At 43.9% G+C, this 21,180-nt stretch overlaps 1 protein-coding gene across 10 annotated transcripts in view; it reads left to right on the forward strand.

The window, feature by feature from the left end:
- Positions 1-21,180, forward strand: part of Phactr1 (phosphatase and actin regulator 1) — a 508,872-nt gene that overhangs the window by 259,856 nt on the left and 227,836 nt on the right. The window contains exon 1 of one of the 10 annotated variants that reach the window (XM_005003267.4): positions 2,551-2,822. The exons of 6 other annotated variants lie outside the window; for them this stretch is intronic. In XM_005003267.4, the coding sequence (XP_005003324.3) occupies positions 2,582-2,822 (241 nt within the window). In that variant the 5' untranslated portion in view covers positions 2,551-2,581. Of the gene's footprint in view, positions 1-2,550; positions 2,823-21,180 lie in introns of those variants that run through there. 3 more of the 10 variants (XM_005003268.4, XM_005003270.4, XM_023564710.2) reach the window with 3 other exon arrangements.

Here is a 21,180-nt window from a genome sequence, read left to right on the forward strand (position 1 = left end):
TACACACATCTTGTAAGAGCATCATAGTTTAAAGGAACTTTCAGTAATGACAGAAATGTGCTACAATTGTTCCCTCCTGATACAATTGCCAGTAACTCCATGGGGCTATAGACCTTGGACTGGTGGCTCATATGGTACAGGAACAGGATTTGAATTGCACTGCAGTTCAATTAATTTCAGTGTAAACAGTACACATGGTGAATAGGTACCATGTTTCGGAAGAAGGATCATCAGACAGGAAATAGAGCTCTCCAAAACAAGCCATAGGCCTTTTGCACATTTGAGCCAAGGAGCCCCCACACTGCAGAGTATGTCTTCTGATATCTGAATCTTAGCTAGAGGCTTCGCCAGGGTTGTCTGTACTACAATCACAAGGACAATTGGCCAATTAAGATGAGGAAACATGGAGCCCTTCGGTGTGGCTTAGTAGTGAGTGAGTGAATTAAAGTTTGCTTCAGGCTCAGTTGTTTTAATAAGGCCAGGTGGGGTTTATGCAGTCTCCTATTTTGACCTGTGGGGCAGAGAGTGAAGTGGAAAAGGCTTGTAATTTTAGAAACACAGTTCAGAAAAGATGTAATAGGCTCTCAATAAGTACCTTCCTCAGAAGGGGGATATAGTTTGGAGGAGGGGCCTGAGAACTAGAAAAGAGAATATTCGATATCTGCTGATAACACAGTGTAGTACCTCCCCTCGCGTCCATCCACCTAGCATTACCAACGGTTCCTTTGTGGTCTCTAAGCCTTATAATTAGCCAGGGAGCCATGACATATTGATGACATCAGCAGATATGGTGACATTTATCCATGGCTAGTGATCTGAGAAAGGAGGGCTCAGGGCAGTGGTAGGGTCGGGATCTAATTAAAGAAAACGCAACTCCAACACCTGCCTTCCACTTCCCGGGTGTGTGTCCTCTAGGGGGACCATGGCAGCTGGATATCTGAATTTCCTAACAAAATGAAAGTGCAGCTCTTACCCAGCTGATTTGGTCAGAGCCTTTTGCAGATGAGAAGTGGTACAGATGATAGAACTGAAGTGATCGGAAACATACTGCAATAGTCTCCTCAGATGTTGGCCCTTTTACCTGTGAGGTGGCCTGTCCCAGGAGAATTTGTCCAGTTGCACAAATTGTGAAAGTTCCCATAAAATTGCAGGATTCGCTTTGTGGCAGTTCCTGAGATGAAACCCAGGTCCTTTGCACATGTTAGGACCAATTTGTCTTTTTGTTTGTTCTAGTTTTGTCTTGAGACAGGGTCTTGCTAAGTTGTCCTAGGTGGCCTCAAACTTGTCACTATCGTCTTGTGTCACTTGAGAAGTTGGGATTATAGGCGTGTGCCACTGGGCCCAATATGATAGTACATTCCTTAACTAGCACTGTTTGGCAGACTGGAACAAGGGATAGGATTGTGACTCAAAAGGGACGGGCAGGGGGCTTGGAATTGGAAAACCCTTTTTCTAAACTCATGCTTGTTTAGGATTTGCATGGTAGTCCTTTGGGAAGCTCATTAAACCGCAGATTTCTGGGCCCCACACTGACCTACTAAACCAGAAGCTCAGACATTGGAGCCCTAAATTCTCTATTTTTAAAATAAACACTGAAGGTAATTGTGTTACGAGACTTCTTTAAAGCCTGAGCTCTCTAAGATATGATTTAGGTCTGAGTCAGGATTGTGTGTGTGAATTGGTGGCTTATTAGACATAATACGATTTTAAAACGCAAAACACACAGAACAAGTCAAGGCTCAATAACTTTGTAGCTGTTATTATTACTAAGCTATGCATGTGCCTTATTTTAGACATTGCTGTCTCTGGAAATCTCTGCAGATGATATTTGCCTCATTTAGCCTTAGTCTCCTTGCTAAGACAGTTTGAGAATAGTCAGCCAAATTAGCTGGTATCTGAAAGTGAGGGTTGTGTCAGGGTCTAGATAAAAGCAATGGTTTCCTCTTTACTGACAATGTCAGTGACCCTGGTGTAAGGTCCCTTCTGGTTGGGGCAGGAGAGGGATTTCTTCTGGGAAGAGGGGGTTGAAAACATCAGTTATCTTAACAGGTTGTCTGCTCCAGGGACAGTCATGGACGTGTGCTGGACCCATCAGAGGACAGTAATTTGTTTTGGCCACAGAGGCCAGAACACCCCAGGGCTCTCGGAGCAGCTGCTTGCTGTGTGGTACATCTCGCTTTCATTGGGCAGCAGGAGGCTTGAAGAAAAGGGGGGCGGGGGGCTGGCGTGGTGCCCTGCAGCTCGGGCGAGGGAAGGTAACCGCAAAGCCAGCAGGCTCTGGGCTGCCGCTGCTGAGATTCACCGAGGGGTGGGGCTGCCCGAGGAGGGCGTGCACGTGAGCCCCGGGCGAGGTGGGAGCGGAGGCGCAGGTGGCGCCCGGGAGGGAGCGCCCGCTGCAGACCCTCCCGGGCCTCGCCAGGCGCACCCGCGGGGGCGGCGGGCGGCGAGGTCGGCGAGGTCGAGACCCCGGGGCCGTCCGGCCACCCTCCCCGCCGCGGTGGCGCTGGAGTCGCGCGGCGGGGGCGGGGCGGCGCGGCCATGCGGGCCGGGCCGAGGGGCGCGGGGGCAGCGCGCGGGCCGCATGGCGAAGCCGGCCCGCTTTGCGCTCCGCTCGGCGCGCTGCAGGGAGGGCGCGGTGCCCGGCGCGAGCGCCGGCGCCGAGAAACCCAAAAAGAAAGCTTTTTATTTGCTGAGAATGAAGCCCCCGAAGGAGCCCGCCCCCAACAGCAACAACAACGTGTCCTTTGTGATCCACTGTCAACTAGGCAAGGAGATCAAACACATTTGCAGCAACTGCAGTCGCGGGGAAGACGCCCGGGACGGTGAGTGCCGGGGCCCGTCGGGCGGCGGGGCGGAGGCGGCCGGAGGCAGGGCCGGTCCCCAGTTCGGGCGCCGCCGCCGCCGGAGTCCGCTGCTGCCGGAGACTGCGAGGACATCCGCCCTCTCCCCAGACATGACACCGCCCGGCGCTTTGCCAAGTGCCACCCGGAGCCCGAACCTGCTGGCAGCCGGGAATAGACCCTGGATGGATCTGCTCCCCCTCCCCCAGAGTAACTCAAATCAGTTAAAGGAGCAACTCTGTCGTGTTTATGGGGGAAGATAGGGTGTTGGAGGATTTGTCAGTAGAAACATTGTTAGTTAAAAAAAATTGCTGCTTTTTTCCTTCGGTGAGTTCCTTGACTAGGTCCCCCGTCCTTGCGTTATGACTGGGTATAGGATTTGCCTTACAGATGTGGGCTTATTTCCGGTGGGTCCGCGCTGGAGAGGTGGGCAGACCCTGACTACCGTGGCAAGAGACTTGTGGAGTTGTAGAGTGATGTCTGTTTGGAGCGGAATATGGCTGTGGCTCAGGGAGGGCAGGAGTCTGCCCTCCTTGGAATGATGCTTGCTGGCCACAGCGTGGGGAGCGGGTAGGTGGGTGGTCAGCAGTCTTCCCGGTGAACCGGTATGTGTGAGCCAGAGTTCCTCCAGATCCATGTAAATTGAGGTGGCAGTTGGCGCCCAGCTGTCAGGGTAGAGGGAACTGATGAGTAGAGGGAACTGATGAGGGACAGAGGCAGGCAGGAGGAGCCTCTGCAGATGTGGGTGCGCCTCTGGGGCTGCATTGGCAGCAGCCCGCCTGCGGTTCCAAGCACTGAGCACCTTGAAGAGGAGCAGACTCAGAGGCCTCCGAAGGTGTCAGAAAAGTTTTAGGCAGCAGATTTTGCAGAGAGCATTAGCTGCTGGCCAGTCTGAAGCTCATCTCTGTGCTTGGCCGGTGCACCTGCTTGTGCAGGCAGATTTTCCTCTCAGGCAGGCAGGTTTCCCTTGATCCCCTTAGAAGAACAGATACTACTCAGGCTCTCTGCGTTCTTCTGGGCCCTGAACTGCAGAGTAATGAAATGACGGTGGACCGGCTAATGTCTTCTCAAAATGAGAGTCCTGCTAGCTAGCGTAATAATAGTTTTCTGTGATTAAACTGCAAGACGCTGTGTAGCAGGGGTTATTCAAGCTTCAAAAGAGAAACCAGGATGGTGATGGGGGCAGGTGGACAGAGGAAGGCTGCTTCTTTGAGAGCTGGAGGAAGACACTGGTTTCTGGTCTTCACACACATAGTACAGTGTATTTGATTCTACTACTAAAGCCAAGGCACAAAGACTTATGAGTACCATTGCATTAATCAAGTGATCTAAAGCTAGAACTTTCCCGTGTAGTGTAATGTAACAGAGCAGGAGATGCAGGCCAACTTCCCTGTTAAATGTCACACCATTGACTGAATTGCACCCTAACAAGCCGCTTCCCCAACCGTAGGAGTTTCTCTAAATTATTATCTTTAAATGCTGCTACCGGAAGGAAAGGTATATGTCTCCATTCAAGGATGTATATTTACAGGTGTCATCATGAACACTAACACTGTTAAACATGTATATGCTGTTCATGAGGGCAGGCATGTATTTTAACCCACAAAACTTATTTCTTACACTATGCATCATAGCTCCAGACACTTCAGAATGTATGGATGTCCACATGTCAAAGGATCGGTCTGTGAGGAAGCTATTGCAGTGCCTGATTTTTTGCCTTTATCCTGATAATTCTATTGGAAGTGTGACACACCCATGTACTAGTGCGGTTAGTGCTGTTAGTGTAACTCTTCCTGCTATTGTCAGAGTTTAAAGTGGCCTCACCCACTGCAAAAGGGAAGGAAGTTCAAATAAATTTCACTTCTTGCAGGCATTAACATTCCATGATTGTTTGTGATGAGGTGTTCTGGTAGATGAATTCTCTAGAAGCTATTTGCAATCTAAATGATTTTTTTTCTCTGTATGCCGAGAGTTCCGGCTATTTTAAAGAAAATGTATGGGCAAGATTCTGTTATTGCGACTGGATTTCCCAAAGTACCTGTTTCAGGCAGCTCAGTAGAGAAAGGTGTTTCTCACCACGAGGCACACCTGTGTGGTATCCGGTACTATAACTGTTTCAGTTCTCCCTTCTGGACTAAGGAGGCCATTTAGTGGCAACTATGGAAAATTCTGATCAGGTTGGAAGTTTATAAAAGTATTTAGCTGATGTTGAATAAAGTTTTAAAAGAAAAAATATTCTTGACTATCAGAGCTGTATGTAAAAGGTGAGGTTACACTTTAGCAATTATCTTTTCTACTTAGGTATTAGAAAAATGTCTTTGTACTCATGAACTAGTATTAAAGATGTTTTGCACACATTATTCTAAGTAATTCTGTTTCTTAAAAAATATAGAATGCAATTCACTGCTCATGAATGGGCAAGACAGTTTGTGGTTGCTTCCATCTCTGATATTTCAGCCCATACTGAAATTGTTTTCAGGTAAGGAAAGAAGTTTATATGACACTTTGATACTAAAAGCCACAAGAGCAAATTCGGGTGCAACAAAGATTAATGATGTTTCCCAGAATACCATTAAGTTGATTGTTTTAATGGCATTTGTTTCTCCTACCTACACTGAATGTAGACAGCTAAGTATTGCGGTGTGCATTCATACCTGTGTGAGTGTAATACATGTGGGATCCCCAAAGGCAAATTTTATCAAATGCTAAGGACTTAGAACAGATCTCAGAATTTCCTGGCACTAGCAGACAAGTAGGAGTACAGGAGATGGAAAGAAATTTATACCTAAGTAAATGAGAAACTTTGTGAAACTTAAGAAACAGCTAAATCATGACTGAATTCTTATACTGCAAGAAATAGAATATGATATAATTTATTAATGGTTAAAATAAAGTTTAAAGGGAAATTACTAGAAAGTGAGATATTTCTATTTTTAGTTTCATATACATTTTCCCCTCATTTGATTCCTTTTAAGTCTATTAATAGTGAGATGTTACTTTAGAAAATATAGGCTAAGTAATAATTACTAGACGTGAGCTAGGGTTGTAGCTTGGTGGTGGTAAAATGCATCGTTAGCATTGTGTGAGGCCCTGGGTTCAATCTGAGCAGCAAAATACTACTTAAAAATCATGATTATAATTATATAATTTCAGCAGAAATAAAATATTTAAACAGTTTTAAGAGCTTTTAGAAATAGTTGGAAGTTTCTCAGTCTTATTGGTGCAGTGACATTTAAAAAGTAATAAATCAGTAGATCTTGAAACCAGACACATTGATTGTAACTGCTCCTCTATTCTTTTTAACATGGGATTAATCAATATTTCAAAGCTCTCTTCATTTCACTTAAATATCATTTCTGTTCTTTAAACACTCTGATAAAACTTGCTCATCCACTGCATTGCTGGATGTGTGTCTCAAGTTTTGATTTAGGAATCAGAAATATTCAGCTTGTTTTCTGATGGATTCCAGTATGAACTTTGGGAATGTGAACAATTCATAACACCCCAGTTATACTGGCCAAAGGATTCTTACAGCCTTTCAGGACAGAGTACCTTGAGAGTTTCTATGTGTCACATTCCTGCTTTTGCAGATGAGAAAATTGAGGGGCATCAAGGTTAAGCAAGCAGTCCTCCAAGGTCAAACCACCACTCAGTATCCAGGCCTGTAGCAGCATTGTCCTTAAGGAGGAAACCAACTTGCAGTGTGGTCCGGAGCTGGATCCTGGGACCTCCCCGTCTACTTTCAAATGCAGACTCCTCCACATGCTGGCTGGGTGCCTTTAGGATACTACGGTATTATTTACTGCATGGACTTGTAAGGATGAAATGGATAATTAGTACAGAGCACTTAGTATGATGCCTGGCAAGAGAAAGTGCTTGAGAAATATTAGCTGTGATTACTATCATTTGTACCGTTACTACCAAGTCCAATTTTGCCAGGGGTTTTCCTCCTGCTCTACTGTGCTGCTTCCCATCTTCTGTAATTAAGTTCCTTGGATTGGGTCCAAGATAAAAGCACCCCATTCCTCTCTTTAGCTCACAATGAAAGCATGTAATTTTATGATGTAGATAAAAGAACTTAGGTACATACCTAAATTGATACTAATGAAACATTTTCTTGGTCAGTTGAGATCTAGTTATTTCTCAGGGAGGTTTAAAAAAAATCCAGTTACTACTTAAGGAAGAAAGATAGTGAAGTTTAGGACTTGGGATGTGGCTCAATGGCAAGGTGTGTGCCCCTGGCATACTCATGGCCCTGAGCACCTTGAGAAAAGAGAAAAGAGGGTTTGGCGGGATGTTAGGAGAGGACACACAGTTCGAGGGAATTCTGATGTAACTTGGCGTCTCACGATTCTGCTCAGCTAAGACGTTATTTGATTCTCCTGTGTTTATAAAGTTTGCGGCTTGTATGTGCCTGAAGGGTAGATACCAAGCTCCACGTCAACCAGTTCTTACCTTTGAAGAATTTGGAATTTTGCAATAGCAGCAGGAAAACAAAATGCTGAGTGATATGATGAAGCTGTTGACTGTGTAAGGGAGTCAGGAAGACTTCGCAGGGACATTGGGGTTAGGATTTAACCCGAATTTTCCCAGAGAAGAGCATATCATCAGTAAGAAGTTTGAGTGGCGGAGACCAACTAAAAAGTAAAAACAGTGTGATTTGTCCAGGAAATGGACAAAGTGGAGAAAATTGGTGGGGTATGTTGGAAAAGGACACAATTTAGTCTGGAAACATAAAATAGAGCACTTGATCCATTTTTTTCTGAGCCACTATATTTGTGAAGCATTTTTGGCTTGCCACGCTAACTACCGGGAAAATAAAACTCAGTACGATAGGAGTATAATAGAGGGAGATAAAAAGATAGACACATTTGTGCTCAGGAGTTTGAAAGGTGTTTAAAATCAGCTGTTGGTTTTTGAAGGCAGAAAAAATGATCAATCACATTTTGGGCTCAAGGGGGGTCAGGAAAAGCCCCATATGGATTTCACCCGCTATGCCCCAAGTATAGCACAGGTTTTTGCAAGCAGAGCTGATACAGTCAAATTACACTAAAAATATGTATTTTGAAAAACCATACACATACCCAAAAGCAGATGGACTGTGAGAGTGAACCTCACAGGCTGCTTGCTCCTGAACTACTTTGAAGCAGATACTAGTGGCTTTGGAGATGTGTTGTTTGTAGTGCCAGGTAAGGTCCAGGCAAAGGAAAGTATCCAGCTTACTGGGCTCCTAAAAGCTCAGGGAAGGGCGTCCCTTGACCTTGAGTAATAAATGTCAAAAGACTGAGATTCTGCCACTATGTCCCAGACTCAAAATACATGCAGTACACTTTCAATCAGTAGCAATTCAGAATCATCTGGTGTTTATATTCGTGTAACTTTCAACGCCTGTATAATTTTACTAATACTTTCTCCTTTTCGAATCTCTGACACTTTACACACCTCTGTAATGATTCACTTAGGTTAGGAGAAGAAATGTTTAAAATACTTGTGAAATTTGTAGCTGAAAATAGACCTGTATGTCTATACCAGATAAAAACACACTGAAAGGATGCACATAGGATATATGCCTAAGCCTTTGAGGGGAAGGGGATCCACACTGGTTTGCCAGCCCCTATGCAGACAGACATCCACACCAGATGGGCAGTTGTTATGACAGTGGGAACAGGAATGAGAGCCTATTAAAGGAGAGGTAGCCAAGGTAGGGGCAGAGGTGACCTCCTTAACCCTCAGATTGCAAAGGAATGGAAAAAACTCCAAGGAGGCGGAGGAATAACAGTACTTCATGGGAGAGAACCAGGAGCTAAGCAAGAATCCAGTTGTGTTGAAAAAGAAGAAATAAATTACAGGGATTTCAGCCCTGGTGAAGAAAACAGCATGTTAGACTTCATGAGAGAAATAATGTGATGGTGGTTTCTCTAGCACTGTGTGGAGTCTGTATATGGATGGAACATGGTCATTGGTTTATTCGTGTATCAAACATCAATGCCCACAGTGAACTTGATGTGTGAACTGAGTGATAAGTTCCTATCCCAAGTCCAGTGAGAGTTTTTGCTTGGACAGGCAAGCCCAAGATGCCAGGGACACAAATATGGAGGTCTCTCTTGGGAGAGGTGGCCAGGGAGGGCTTGTGGGAAGAGATGCCCCTGAGCCACACTGTGTCCATGAGTGAGATTGTGCTGATGAAGAAGGAAGTGGTCCTCTGTGGACAGAAAAATGGGGAACTACAGAGACAAGTGAGGAGACCCAAGGAAGGCATCAAGGATAGACTCCTTCCTCCAGGGTCTTTCTGTCTCTCCTTCCATGCTTTATTTCCAGTGCTTAGAACAATGCTCAGGTATTTGGCACATAGCAAGGAGTGTTCAATAAATGAATGTACCTATTAGTTTACTCATTATAGATCTAGCCCATAAATGCATACCTATTTATTAAAGTGGGTGCCAGAACAGTGGCTCATTGTGGCTGGAATTGAGTGTCCAAGCTGGGGTGTGATGAGCAGGGACCTGGGGGCAGTAAGCAGTGACCAGGCCTGAGGACTTGAGCCTGCTGGGCTTAACGATGGGGACCTCTCCATGATGGGTTCAAAATTCCTCCAGAGATATTTTTTTAGCAGCTCTTTGGAAATAAATTTCACACGCCTCTACAATTTTCTCATTTAAAGGTATAATTTGAAAGCTTTTAGTATATTAACAGTATTGTGCATTCAACACCATAGGCAATTTTGAAACATTTTATTGACTTTTTCCCCCAGAATACCTGTGTTCCCTTTAGCCAATGTGTCCGTTCCTCCTCTAACCTGTCCCCATCTCAGATAGCCACGAATCTACTTTTTGTATCTATAGATTTTCCTGTTCTGGGTATGTCATATAAATGGGATCCTGTTGCATTTGGTCCCTTGGTTCTAGCTTCTTTCAGTTGGTGTAAAAATTTCAAGCTCCATTCATATTGTAGCATAGATCTTCATTCCTTTTTATAGCTGAACATAAGTTCGTTCTGTTGTAAGGGCATACCACATTTTCTTATCCACTCATCAGTTCTTGCTTATAGGTTGTTTGCACTTTAGCATATCATGAGTATCCCACAGTGAACGTGTACCGAGCTTACCTCAGACCAGGTCTCCATTTCTATTGGACACCTGTACCCAGGAGTCACAGTGCTGGGCCATGTGGTAATTCTGTGTCTGAACATTCGGGGAGCAACCAGACTACTTTCCAGAATGACCGCGCTGTTTCATTTACTTTCCTGCCAGCAGGGCATGCCTGGAAGTGTAGTTTCTCTACAACCTTTTCAGCACTTGCTATCTGTGTTTCAGATTTTTAGCCACCTCTGAGGACTTTTAAGGTTCTTGGTGGCTAGGAAAAGAAAGAATGCAGCCCCTTTGAGGAAACCAGTACATTTAGAAAACCTACACACCTTACGTAAATATATTTATATTGCATTTCGCTGTTCCTATAGTGTTAAGGTCACACTGACCACTGTGAGCATTTCAGAGAGGAGGGCTCAAACCGCCAGAGTGACCACAGAGGCGTCACCTGTTCGTGCTGCTGGGCTAGGGTAGCCCGCTGACTCCAGCTCCTGCTTCCTGTACGACATTTCAGCTGCCTCTCATTGTCCTCCTTCCTGAACCTCTAAGAAGAGACTCAAGTTTGGTCGGTGACGTTTAACTTCTTAAGATGATCAGTGAATGGGGGGTAAAAATGAAAATGATTCTTTCAGAAAAATCTGGGCCAAACAAAACAAGACCATAAAAAAAGCAAATAGTCAGTGCATTAAAAAAACTGAAAGAGGATTGTCTGAAGAAGAGGGTGTCTAGATAAGAGTCTGGAGGCCCCGGGACCTCTGCTGTCCTCCATTCTTGACTCCCCTCTGTGCTGAGTGTCTTCAGCTGAAAAATGATTTCACTGAGGTGCCTGATGCTCGTCTAGCTCAGAGGTCAGCAGCCTGTGGTCTGGAGGCCCTTTCACTGGGTTTGTAGGTTGAGAAGATTACAAAGATTGAGAAGTTCAGATGGTTGGAAAAAAAAAAATCAAAAGAATATCATTGCATGACACAGACCCCTTGCATGAAACTCACATGTCAGTATCCATAAATACACTTTTCCTGGAACACAGCCATGCTTATCTGTCACATAGTGTCTATGACAGCTTTCAAGCTGCAACCGCAGAGTTGAGTCATTTTCGTAAAGCTCTGAGAAAACAAAAGATGTTTACTAGACTGCTGGTCTTTTACAGAAAATATTTACCATATACTCCTGGCTACATCAAAGTAATCCCACTCCTAATCATTTTAGCACTATATTTGACCTTATCATTGTACAGGATACCATACATTATCAAGTATCCAAAGATTTATCTGTGTCATGCAGGTGTCTGCTTTAGTCTTTTGTAGGGGTTGTTGTTGTTAAGAGGAGGTCTTGCTGTATCTTCCAGACTGGAACTCCTGGGCTCAAGCTATTCCTGCCTCAGCCTACTGAGTAGCTGGGACTCTGGGCATGTGCACTACACATGGCTTAAGATTTAGTCTTTTTCTAAAAGGTTGTTAGAGGTCCCAGTGTGCACAGAGGAGTGGGTTTAAAATGAAAACGACCCTAAACAATGTACTGGTCTGAGTGCAGTCCGGGTGTCTTCAGGGTTGCTGCCTCCACCCTGACCTCTATGTGGGCTTCAGGCTGGCATGATGAACAAAGGGGGATGGATTTTCTAACCCCCACCTCAGAGCTAACTGTCTTGACTACGTTATTGTTTCGGTGTGAACTTTTAGAACATTCGCCCTGCTATTTTGGCACATGGAGATGCGCCTGCATGGTAATTATTTTGCAACCCACAAAAGTAATTATAAAATCAAATAACTATCTTCTAAACAAGCTGTAACCGTAGCAGTGGCTCACGGGGTGGGGGTGGAGGGGTTTCTGTTCTTTACATTGCATTTTTAGGGCTGGAACATTCTGCTTCCCTCCCTCCCTCCCTTACCTCGGTTCCGATGTTATTTCAAGTTCAATAGCCACCTCTAATGAAGTCCTGGCTCTTTGTAATGCAAGCTCCTTAGCACAGTAACACAGTGCCAGGTCCATGAGCAGAAACAGAAAGAGGAAAGGAAACCCAAATGAAATTCTTCTAAGAATGGGGAATAAAGGGTAGGGGAAGAAAGGAGGAACGGCTGACTAGACTTGATTACTGGCTAGCTGGAATTCGTGAGAGCAGTACTGTAACAAGGCCTCTAGATTCCTAAGGTGTTCACAGAAAAGAGCTGGCACCAGCCTTTCTTGGCATAATTTAAGGAGTGAAATCTGCTGCACAGTTAGAGACCATCCTTCTCTGACAGGCTGAGCATGTAGCAGAGTTAGATTCTTTCCTGAAAGACATAAAATCTGTTGACGGGCATGTGTTTGTCTGACATAGGCAGCAGATAGCATAGGTAACGTTTATTTATGTGTTTGGAAACTGTCTGGTCTGATTAGCCGAACTCCTCTATGCAATGCAAGAACACACACCGAGGCAGATCTTGGCAGCAGGCAACTTGCGGATCAAGAAATGCGCTCTGTAAATCTCGTGGCTCACCAATGGACGGATCACTGTGAAGTGCACCTTGCGGATCAAGAAATGCCCTCTGTAAATCTCATGGCTCACCAATGGACGGATCACTGTGAGGTCAAACAAGCCATGAGGCAGGAGTTCTGCACTTCCCAGCTGAACACACAAAGCCTAAAGCCCTTTGGTAGTCCTATCCAAAATGGACATGATGCCGTGGTTTTCTACCAGCCGCGATATGAATTATGCATGCTCCATTAAGCAACCTGTGGCTAGAACACTACTACCCCAAGAAAAACTGGATTCCAAAAATGAGACTTGAGTGTCCATAGCAGAAAGAGCCATTTGCAAGTAGGACTGGGCACAGTGGCCTCTGGGACCCTTCCCACCCTTGATGTGGGCCTTGGGTCCCCACTGTCTGTGGTAGTTGGTCTATGTGCTTAGGTCCATTTATTGAGTATTTCTACAAGGCAAAAGGGTGAATGTATACAAAAAGTGGTATCGATGGTCAGGAAATGAAAAGTCAAAGCCAGAAAGCACTAATAAAAGACAAGAGCTATTCTGTGGAGGAAGAAAACCTAGGAGAATCTTAACAGGTATCAATGCATGAACCAGACAAAAAGGAAGCTGCCAGGGTGAGGCCAGGTTGGGTGAGGGGATGAGGGCTGCGTTGAGCGGTGCCATAGGGACCTGCAGCTTGGCAGAACCCCAGTTCCACAGTGGGCTTCTGCCGTACTCCATTGGATACCACAAAATGCACGACAGGCTGATTATTATATATCTAGATTATGAACACCAACCCCTTCCAGGGAACATTAAACCCCACATTTTAATTGTGTGACGATGATAGAGTAGCTTGTGACCTAAACAAAATAGAGCCAAATAAATTCTGTGTTATTCATGCATCTGGGCCTATGTGTGTGCATGCATGTGTGTGTGTGTGTGTGCGTGTGTGTGTGTGTGTGTGTTGCATCCTAGATAGTTTTGGCAAGATATACATATGTTTTAGTTAGAGAATTACATGACACCATATATAAGTGAGTAGGAACATAGGGTCTTAAGATTCAAATTTATTTTAAGAAGAATGTTTAACCCCATGCCAACATTAATAATCACCTGCTTAAAATGAAGTTGGACCAGGCAAATAGTCTCTGTGTTCTCCTCCTAGTATTGTTGGTGGCTCTGGGATTCGCCATTGGATTATAAACAAGTATAAAGGACTCAACAAGAGTGACATTAAGCATTAAAGCCGTGCACATGAGGGCTGCGTGCCTAGTAAGTGCCTTACTAGCTCTGAGTACATAATTAGCCATGAGTGAAATGGTACATATTTACTCGAAAAATAGTATAGCCTCGGTCACAGCAAGATTTCGCTGGGAGGATTTCCACCATGGTTTGAAAAAGCAAACATGCTTATTTTTATTGTGTAATCCTAAGAGTGCGATTCCTGGCAGTGTTTACGGGAGAGAAGGAATCAGCAGCCTCAGGCGGAGTGGTAGGGAAACCAACCTCCCCACGTCTCCAGCTTGGGTTCCAACATCCTTAGCACCAGCCAGCCTAAGACAGTCACTCACCCAGACTCACACTTTGTTTTCTTTATTGTAAAAAAGGGACAGGATAGGAAGACCAGGCTGGTTGCCGCCAGGGTCCTGAGAGCTTTGCAAGAAGCTGGCATTTGGAGATCTTTCAAAAATAACAGGGGTTCTGTGCTTTTTCTATCCATGGTGCTGGCTTATATGTTTCAGGAGGACTAGACGAGTTTCTAGTTTCTCATGCTATTCTTGACTCTGTTTTGTGGCCAGGGTTGGGGGACTAAACAGGCTGTGTGACTCACAGGACCAAGAGGATGAAAGCTGTTTTGACTCAAGGTGAAAGCGCAGAGGGACCCCCTGAGCAAGAGGAACAGATGGCGTCGTTGCTGTTACACTGCCTCCAGCTGTGGATGTGCTCACTGCGCCCTGCCTGAGCCATTTTCAGCCTGTGCCGGTCACAGAACTCTGGCAGTCTACTGAAAGCTGCTCCATACCTTCAAGTCCCTCACTCATGGCCAGTTCCCTGTCCAAAGACCAAGGCCACACAACTTAAACAAGCAGCTGGGCTGAGGTCTTCTAAGAAATGCAGGTCCTCTTCAGAATGCATATTCCTAGGCTGCTCAGCAAAATCCACAAATATCACAGAACTTTTAACATGACCAGCTGGGTCCAGAATTTAGGAATAAGCAATATGAAGGTTTAGGGACTAGACTAGACCAAAAGCAGAAAAAACAGTACAGAGTTCATCTTCTCCTTTGGTCTTGTGTGTCTGCTTTCTTACGTTGCTTGCTCATGGATAATCAAGATCGTGGTGGGGATGTTTTCCTTTTTTCCTGTCCTACAAAAGTTTAAATTAACCTCATTGCTTGTGGACAGACACTAATTTTTGGCCGAGAGTCTAAATATGTGAGGTCATGCACCGCTATACCCAGGCCAAAGTACTATGGTAGAAAAGACAGATTCTTACATTTGTCTTTTAAATGTTGAATGGAAATAAGAACTGGGCAGATTCAAATCCGATTGCAACAGAGGCCAGTAGAAGCCTGGCTCTTCCTATCAAGGACTTGTATGGTTAAGGAGAGGCGTCTTAGGCTTCTTTGCCAGGGTCCCAAAGCAGCTCTGATAACAGCGTGAGAAACTTGGTTCTAAATTTCAGTGTTGAAGTCGTTGTCAAATTCAGTGAAATATTTTATAACATGTTTGGTTTTGGAAGGAAACATTCTGTGAGTTGCTGGATTTCCCTATAACACTGTTATTTCTCATGAGATGGAAATAGATGGGAAATATTCAGGATGAAACTACTATAGAAAGTAGACCTAGACAAAGTTAAGCAGATTGTTTTCATCTCTGGGCGCTAGCTTTGCCTGTGTGCCTTGCAAATCTCCAAGTACGGAGTATTTTTAAGACAGAGCCTTGCTATGTTGCCCCAGCTGGTCTTGAACTCCTAGTTCAAGCTATCTTTGTGCTTCGCCAAGTAGCTGGGACTGTGGCTATGTGCCATCTCATCTGGCTCTTATCACGTACTTCTCCGTTGGTTTTTGTTTCCTTTTGTCAGAGTACAACCAGCAACTAAAGTCCTACGGGAAAATTAACGTGCTGCATCAGAATCCTCTGATAAAACGTGTGATACTCTGTTGGTTGGCTATATTCCCACCTATAAGAATACAGAAACACAGAACAATGAGACTCCTTTGTAAATTTTTCATCCTAGCAAATGCTGTCAACCCAAACTCTAGCATAGTAATGACAAGAAATGTTTCCACTCCAGTAAGATGTATTAATTCAATGATTTGTGATTAACAGTGCTATGAAGGCAAATAAAAATATTATATTGATCTTAAATGGGCTTCAGTCAATTCAGCAATCAGCAGTGTTCTATTAAAGGCTGTGTGACCAAACCATATGCCAGGGTTGGAGTTTCCCTGTACTAAACACGTGGGGCAATGTGGGTCAGAGTATCTCAGCCTCGGGACTGTTGGCATGTTATGTGAGACAGTTCTTTAGTTTTGGAAAGAGGCATCCTGTGCTTTGCAGGATTTGAACAGCATCCCTGGCCTCTCTACAGATACTGTTAACATTCTATCTCCCAGTTGTGATCATCAAAGTTGTCTCCAAATATCGCCAAGTGTCCCCTGGAAGACAAGATTGTCTCAAGTTGAAACCACTTATTAAGGATGGTATTGGGTAGTGCCGAGCACAAGTGAGCTCACCAAAGTAAGAGGTCGGTACGGATTTACACCCATAGGAAGCTTTGTGTGAGCAGCTGGATTGGACTGGTGGGCTCCAGGAGGGAAGACATCCAAAGTGACAAGAATATTCCATGAACACAGGCAGCAGGAGGGAGGAGGAGAGAGTGTACTGGTGCTTTTGCTTACTATGTGCCAAACTCTCTGCCAATTTCTAATTTCATCTTTGCAAGATTGGCAGAGAAAGAGACTGAGGCTCATAGAGATAATAGAGTTTTGAGTCTCCTCGGTGCAAAGTGTGGAGGTCAGGGTTTGAAACCAGGTCTCTTAATAGCACACTGTATTAAAAAGATGTTAGAAATAACATCAGGTGAGGCAAAAGGATTTGAGTCTCAGACGTGTCTGGACTTGAGATGACAAGCCACATAAGGCAGTGGTAGCTCCCCTCAGCGGGGAAGAGAGACGGGTAGGCAGAGGTGCTGGAGTCTCATAGCAACCTTGGCCGTGTAGCGGGACAGGGAGTGGGTGGAAGAGAGCCACGGCGGGTGGGGCTGATAAGTTTCAATCATCCAGGTGTGGAGGGCCAGCCAGAGCCCAGCTAGAGGTGGTCACAGAAGGATCAGAGAGGAAGAGGAGGTCAGACGGATGCTCCCTCTCCATGTGAAACAAAGCCAGGTCGAAGCCTGGATGAGTGATGATTCCTTCCCTAAGGAAAGGGCACAGAGGGGTCAGAGAGCAGACTGGGTCCAGGTTGTCGGAGTTGGTTATGGAGGGTAGTGAGAGCCCGGCCCCGCCTAACATCCCGGACTTTAATTCATTTCCATGTCTTGCTTTTCCCCCTCTTGGCTGGGGAAGGACCCCAGGACCTAACGCATGCTAGGCAAGTGCTCTGCCACCAAGCAACACCTGCCTCCCTCCCCTCTAGGACTCGCTTTTAATTTTCTTAACAGCAAAGGCCCATCCTTGAGAGCCAGCGAGTGTTCTGCGCAGTGTGCATGAATTAATTCACATAGCAGTCACACTGAGCTCTGAATATAGGATCCTCATTTTGCTTGGAGAAGTTCAGTAAGTGCCCACATCTGCACTGTGCCCGTCAGTGCTGCGGCAGGCTCGGCAGCATCCTATGAAAGCTCAGTTGCAGGACACTGTTGGCAACTTTGTCTCCTAGCATCACAGGGCCCTTGCACACGTTTTGGTTTTCTTGTGCATGAACCAAAGAGGCTGAACTTATAAACCTCTTTAGCTCTGCCTTTCTATCCATCAAATAAAGCATTTTATTTGTTGAACCTATTGGACATCATTCTATCCTTGGCTTTCATATAATGGAGATCTTTCTTTTAAAAAAGCTGTTTTTCATATTTGTTCCATCTGGGGCCCTTGGCTAGCCTGGGAAAAGCCAGTGGCTCCCGAGGTCCTATAGGACCTCAAGCAGCTCATGCAAAGTCCTGTATGCCTCAGTTTCCTCTACTCATCCATTAATCTCCTTGGTGATAAGCCTGTGTTTTGTTCATTTAGGGTGTCTCTAGCACTCACTCTTTGCTCATAGATCAGTAACTGTTTTTTGCCTTCATTTTGTTTTCTAATAATTTCTGACCGTGAGGAAATCAGATTTAATAAATCTCACTGTATAATACCAACATCATGCAGCCAAAGTATTTCTGAAAGGAAAGGTATTACCAGAGGCTGGAGAGAGGAGGGGGAAGAAAGCTGGGGGGCTGTGAATCAGTCAGCCCTAAGTTATACTTAGGCAGGAGCAAAAAGTTCTGGTGTGCCACAGTGCAAGAGGGTGACTGCAGGTGCCACTAATGTGCTGTACAAGCTAGAGAAGGGAGTGCGGATGTTTTCACCATGACAGAATGATGATGTTTATGGAGGCAGATGTATTACCTGATTTAAACATCACATAGTGCACGCATGTATCAAGCCATGTGCTGCATTAATAATGTAGTTTTTAGGGGCTGGAGGTTTAGCTCAGCGGCATAAGTGCCTGCCTTGGAAGCAGGCAGTCGTGAGTTCGATCCCCGGTACCGATAAAAAGGAAAAAGACAAAAAAAAAAAAAAAATAACGATAGTTTTTATGTATCAGTGAAATTCATTCAATTATATTTGAAAAAGAAGCAGAGGATACTCTTGTCCCTCAGGATTGCTGTGAAATCGGAACCGAGGACCATTACTGAAATGAAATGAAGCTCCTGAGCTAGGAGCACCATGTCAAGTTGACGCTCCTGATGAGGAGGGCTTAGACAGGTGTTGCAGGCTTTCACTATGAAGCGCCAGATAGTAAATGTTTTCGTCTCTCGCCATATGGTCTCTGACTCAGCCCAGTCGTGGTAGTGCAAACGTAGTCATAAGCAATATAGAAAAAGGAATGAGCATGGCTGTGTTCCAGTCAAATCTTATTTCCAGAAAGAGGCAGTGGGCCAGATTTGAAACAAGGGCCGCTGTGTGTCCAGCTCTGAAGTAAGACAGAATGGGACACAGATCTCAACTGTCCCTCTGTTGGTTACATGTCCCCCTCATCAGTCTAAGCCTCAGTTTCTGCATCTGTGCAATGCTGACTCTGACAGCACCTACATACTGGGTTGTGGCAGGGTTAAATGACATTATAATATAAAGCACTTGGCACACAGTAAGCACTCAGCGAACAGTGGCTAGTATTATGTCTGACATTATAAGAGTTACTCATCCCCTCCTGACCTTTTTTCCTTACTGCTTGTTATTATATTAAATCAATTTATATTTGATTCACACTTATTAATGCTATGGTCAGCTGTTTATTTGCAGTTTGCTTCCTATCTTCAGATTTTTTGACTTTGAAAGATAACAAAAAAGTAATATGTAACTCTCACCAACTAGGATTACTGTGAGTATAAAACTCCTATCAACACACACACATAGTGCCTGGAATAAAGTATTCATGAAATACGAGGAGGAAATGTTGAAAATTTTATAAATGAAAAAATGTAGAAAGATGAGCTGGGTGCTTAAAAATCTTGTGGAATTTCAATTAAGGAGAAATTCTGATGGGAGAGATTTTAGCATTACCTGTACATAAATACCTTAGGTTTTTACATGTAGAATGAATGAATTGCCTGGCTGTGTTAATTAGGGATTCCTGAAGTGGAATCCATAGCTAATAAACAAGGAACGTTAAAACCAGGAAAGGCACTTGCTTTTCAAAACCATCAGTTTGTGTTGTAACTGAACCAAGATAAACCACACTTGGCAAGCTCAGTCTCTGTTCCACATACTGAGGCTATGATTACAAACAGTTGTTCAGGTGCTGAGCCAACCCAGCAACACACAGAAGAGGTAGATGCACACCTTATTCAGCTAGGTCCGACTCCTCCCTAGTCTATGAAGATGCCAATAATACCTCCTTCCACCTACAAAAATCAGTGTCTCTAGATCTCAGCCGCACATCTCACAGAAGGCAAAATTATCCCTAGTTGAAAGCCTACGGTATCGATGAATGGTTTCAGAGCACCTGAAGACACTGCACAAGCAGTAATAGTGATGTGCTCCTGTTGCTGGACAAGCCACACTTCTCAGGAGAGTCAGTGTCATGTGTTCTGCCCACTCACCTCACAAGCCTAAGCCTAGATACCCTTGTGTCCTGATTTTTTTTTAATATAGTGACTGACCAGGCTGATAGTGTTTGTCTTGTTTAGGCCTTAAAGTTTTAACACATTGATTGTACTGCCATTCACCTTTATACTTTATTAATTGGGTTTAGGCAAATAGTTGATGCTCTCCACACCAAATGTAATTATAGTCCAAGAGTGACGTGAGACCACCATTACTTTAACTGAAGTTAATTTCATTTAAGACTTTAAGTAGAGCAGTATAATTTTTGATCTGATTTTTCCCACATTGGCACTAAAGTGAAGAAAATATCAATGATTTATTGTGATTTTCACCTATTTCATGGCCACTGATACTTTAGTAGTGTCGCATTTTATGTGGCTAGGAAGGGGTGGCCTTTGGGAGCAATCCTATGGAGACAGTATTAGTCTGCCTGCCTATCAGTTAGTTAACTTTCTGGGTAAACTCTGGCATGTTGGTTATAGTATCTGAAGCAGATTCATTATCATTAGGATTCATTTCCTTTTAAAAATAAGGTTGATGTTACTTATGTCTTAAAATATCAAAAATTATAGCTTTTTATCTCACCTTCACTTGAGGAATAGTAGTTTGAAAACTAAAATCAAAGTTTGCAATTCTTATTTGACCTGACACCAAATGCTACATAGAAATGTAGCATTTATCTTGAACTAAAATGACAAGTTATAGAGGATACAAAGATAAATGTCACTATTTAGATTGTGCCTTGAAAGTATTTATGGTGGACCGTGTATATAGCTTACCTCTCTGGTTCTAAAACTCAAGGGATTTACTAATGTAATATAGAACTCCCAGGATCAGCGATAATGATTGCAGAGTGTAATGTTTCACCCAATCTTGCATAATAATTACCTAGGGAGATGTTTTTTCTTTTACTTTATGGCCTGGGAATAATTTTAACAAATCATTCCTGAGTCTGTTTCTAAATTTACCATTTATCACAGAAGTACATTTTACTGTAAACATCAGTACCAACAGTAGTCTCTAGTATTTGAAATATTAGCTTTCTTATAACATGACTACATTTTCAGCTCGATCTATTTTTTTCTCTGAATTTCTGTCTATGTAATAATTTCTTTCATTCTCCTCCCCCATTTTATAACATTTGACTACAAATGAAGTGTACAAAAGATAATACAACTTCTCTTCTGTTTGAGTTCTTGGTCCTGATCAAGTCAGAACTGTGTTCAATAAATCCTGTTGTTGCTTGTCAACAATGGCATTTTCTAGAATCTTCTTCATGTGTACAGAATGTCCCTTGTGCTTTTGTGTTTGTGTGCTACTTTGTCATGAAATACTAGTTTGAGAATATGGAATGTAATACAAGTTAGATATTTTGTTGTTACTGTTTTTTGTCACTGTTTCGGAGCTTTGGGCAAAATTTCCAGTTATAGAAAGTCTCAGTTTTGTGAGACTTTAAATAAAAATTTGTTTTACTTTCCTGAATGTCTTTTTCTCCTCCTTTGCTTTT

Source organism: Cavia porcellus, unplaced genomic scaffold (assembly GCF_034190915.1).
Source record: "Cavia porcellus strain 051 isolate PalLab524CR breed Dunkin Hartley unplaced genomic scaffold, mCavPor4.1 scaffold_13, whole genome shotgun sequence".
NCBI classification, from domain to species: domain Eukaryota; kingdom Metazoa; phylum Chordata; class Mammalia; order Rodentia; family Caviidae; genus Cavia; species Cavia porcellus.